Source organism: Macrobrachium nipponense, chromosome 48, assembly GCF_015104395.2.
Source record: "Macrobrachium nipponense isolate FS-2020 chromosome 48, ASM1510439v2, whole genome shotgun sequence".
Taxonomy (NCBI): domain Eukaryota; kingdom Metazoa; phylum Arthropoda; class Malacostraca; order Decapoda; family Palaemonidae; genus Macrobrachium; species Macrobrachium nipponense.
In genome coordinates, this window is record NC_087223.1 from 18,011,963 (window position 1) to 18,014,462 (window position 2,500).

General features: G+C 44.1%; 1 protein-coding gene across 1 annotated transcript in view; it reads left to right on the forward strand.

Moving 5' to 3' along the window:
- The window catches only part of LOC135205152 (hemicentin-1-like), a 35,982-nt gene that overhangs the window by 7,773 nt on the left and 25,709 nt on the right, over positions 1–2,500 (forward strand). Inside the window, exon 2 of the mRNA XM_064235517.1 lies at positions 703–911. Coding sequence (XP_064091587.1) covers positions 703–911 — 209 coding nt within the window. The remainder of the gene's footprint in view (positions 1–702; positions 912–2,500) is intronic.

Here is a 2,500-nt window from a genome sequence, read left to right on the forward strand (position 1 = left end):
CTTCTCCTTCTTCTTCTTCTTCTTCTTTTCTCGTCCATCTTCCTGCCCTGGGCTACATCTGGACACCAGGATGGTTGTGGAGAGACCTCTCTCTCTCTCTCTCTCTCTCTCTCTCTCTCTCTCTCTCCTCCTTCTTCTTCTTCTTCTCTCGTCCATCTTCCGGCCCTGGGCTACATCTGGACGCCAGGATGGTTGTGGAGATCTCTCTCTCTCTCTCTCTCTCTCTCTCTCTCTCTTCTTCTTCTTCTTCTTCTTACTCTTCTTCTCTCGTCCATCTTCCGGCCCTGGGCTACATCTGAACACCAGGAAAGGTTGTCGAGAGACCTCTCTCTCTCTCTCTCTCTCTCTCTCTCTCTCTCTCTCTCTCCTTCTTCTTCTTCTTCTTCTTCTCTCGTCCATCTTCCTGCCCTGGGCTACATCTGGACACCAGGATGCTTGTGGAGAGACCTCTCTCTCTCTCTCTCTCTCTCTCTCTCCCTCTTTCTTCTTCTTCTCTCGTCATCTTCCTGCCCTGGGCCACATCTGGACACCAGGATGGTTGTCGAAAGACCTCTCTCTCTCTCTCTCTCTCTCTCTCTCTCTCTCTCCTTCTTCTTCTTCTTCTCTCGTCCATCTTCCGGCCCTGGGCTACATCGGGACGCCAGGATACTATCCAAGAGACCTCCATCATTCAAATCAAAAACTCTCACCTTCCTCTTGCAGTTACGACGCCCGTAGCGGCGACTTCTCCTCGGGCGTGAGGTGGACGGATAACAGGACCTTCGGGGGGCGGGCGTACTTCGACGCCCAAGGCAGCCCGCCCGCGCTGACCCTCAACCCCGCCCGCGCCCTCGACGAGGGGCAGTACATGTGCAGGATCGACTATAGGACGTCTTCGTCGACGAATTCACTCGTCAACTTAAATATCATAAGTGAGTGGCTGGTTAAGGGATGTGTTCCTGGTGGTTGCTTGACTGCTGTGGGGGCGTAAAATGGGGGGTGGGGATGGGCGTGCGGGCTGGCAGGCCAATCAATGATGGGAGTAGAAAGTCCTCGTGAGGTTAAACTGAGTTTAAAGTTCACGTGAGGTTAAAATGTGGTTAAGATGAGCAGAAAGTCCCAACGAGGTTAAAGAGGTTAAAATGAGCATAAAGTCTACATGAGGTTAAATTGAGCATAAAGTCCACGAGCTTACAATGAGCAAAAAGTCCGGATGAGGTTAAAATGAGCAGACAATCCATATCAGGTTAAAATGAGCAGAAAATCCACATGAGCTTAAAATGAGCCGATAGTCCGCATGCGGTTAAAATGAGCATAAAGTTCCCATGAGGTTAAAATGAGCAGAAAGTTCCCATGAGGTTAAAATGAGCAAAAAGTCAACATGAGGTTAAAATGAGTAGAAAGTCTGCATGAGGTTAAAATGAGCAGAAAGTCCACATGAGCTTAAAATGAGCAGAAATTCCACATGAGGTTAAAATGAGCAGAAAGTTCCCATGAGGTTCAAATGAGTAGAAAGTCTGCACAAGGCTAAAATGCACAGAGACTCCATATGAGGTTAAAATGAGCAGAAGTTCCCCATGAGGTTAATATTAACAGAAAGTCCACATGAGGTTAAAATGAGCAGAAAGTCTCCATGAAGTTAAAATGAGCGGAAAGTCCATATGAGGTTAAAATGAGCATGAAGTCAACATGAAGTTAAAATGAGCAGAAAGTCCATATGAGGTTAAAATGAGCAGAAAGACCATTTGACGTTAAAATGAGCAGAAAGTCCATGTGAGGTTAAAATGAGCAAAAAGTCCTAATTAGTTTAAATGAGCAGATAGTCCATATGAGGTTAAAATGAACAGAAAGTCCATATGAGGTTAAAATGAGCAAAAAGTCTGCATGAGGTTAAAATGAGCAGAAACCGGTCAAATCTGATGGTTATTAAAATGAAACAGAGTCTGCATGGCATGATGTTAAAATGAGCAGAAAGTCTATATGAGGGTTAAAATGAACAGAAAGTCCACATGAAGTTAAAATGAGCAGATAGTCCGCATGAGGTAAAATGAGCAGAAAGTCCTATAAAAGGTAAAATGAACAGAAAGTCCACATGTGGTTAAAATGAGCAGAAAGTCTGCATGATGTTAAAATGAGCAGAAATTCCACATGAGGTTAAAATGAGCATAAAGTCCACATGAAGTTAAAATGAGCAGATAGTCCGCATGAGGTTAAAATGAGCAGAAAGTCCATATGAGGTTAAAATGAACAGAAAGTCCACATGAGGTTAAAATGAGCAAAAAGTCTGCATGAGGTTAAAATGAGCAGAAAGTCCATATGAGGTTAAAATGAGCAGAAAGTCCATATGAGGTTAAAATGAGCAGAAAGTCCACATGAGGTTAAAATGAGCAGAAAGTCAACAAGAGGTTAAAATGAGCAGATAGTCTGCATGAGGCAAAAATGAACATAAAGTCCACATGAGGTTAAAATGAGCAGAAAGTCCGCATGAGGTGAAAATGAGCAGAAAGTCCACATGAGGTTA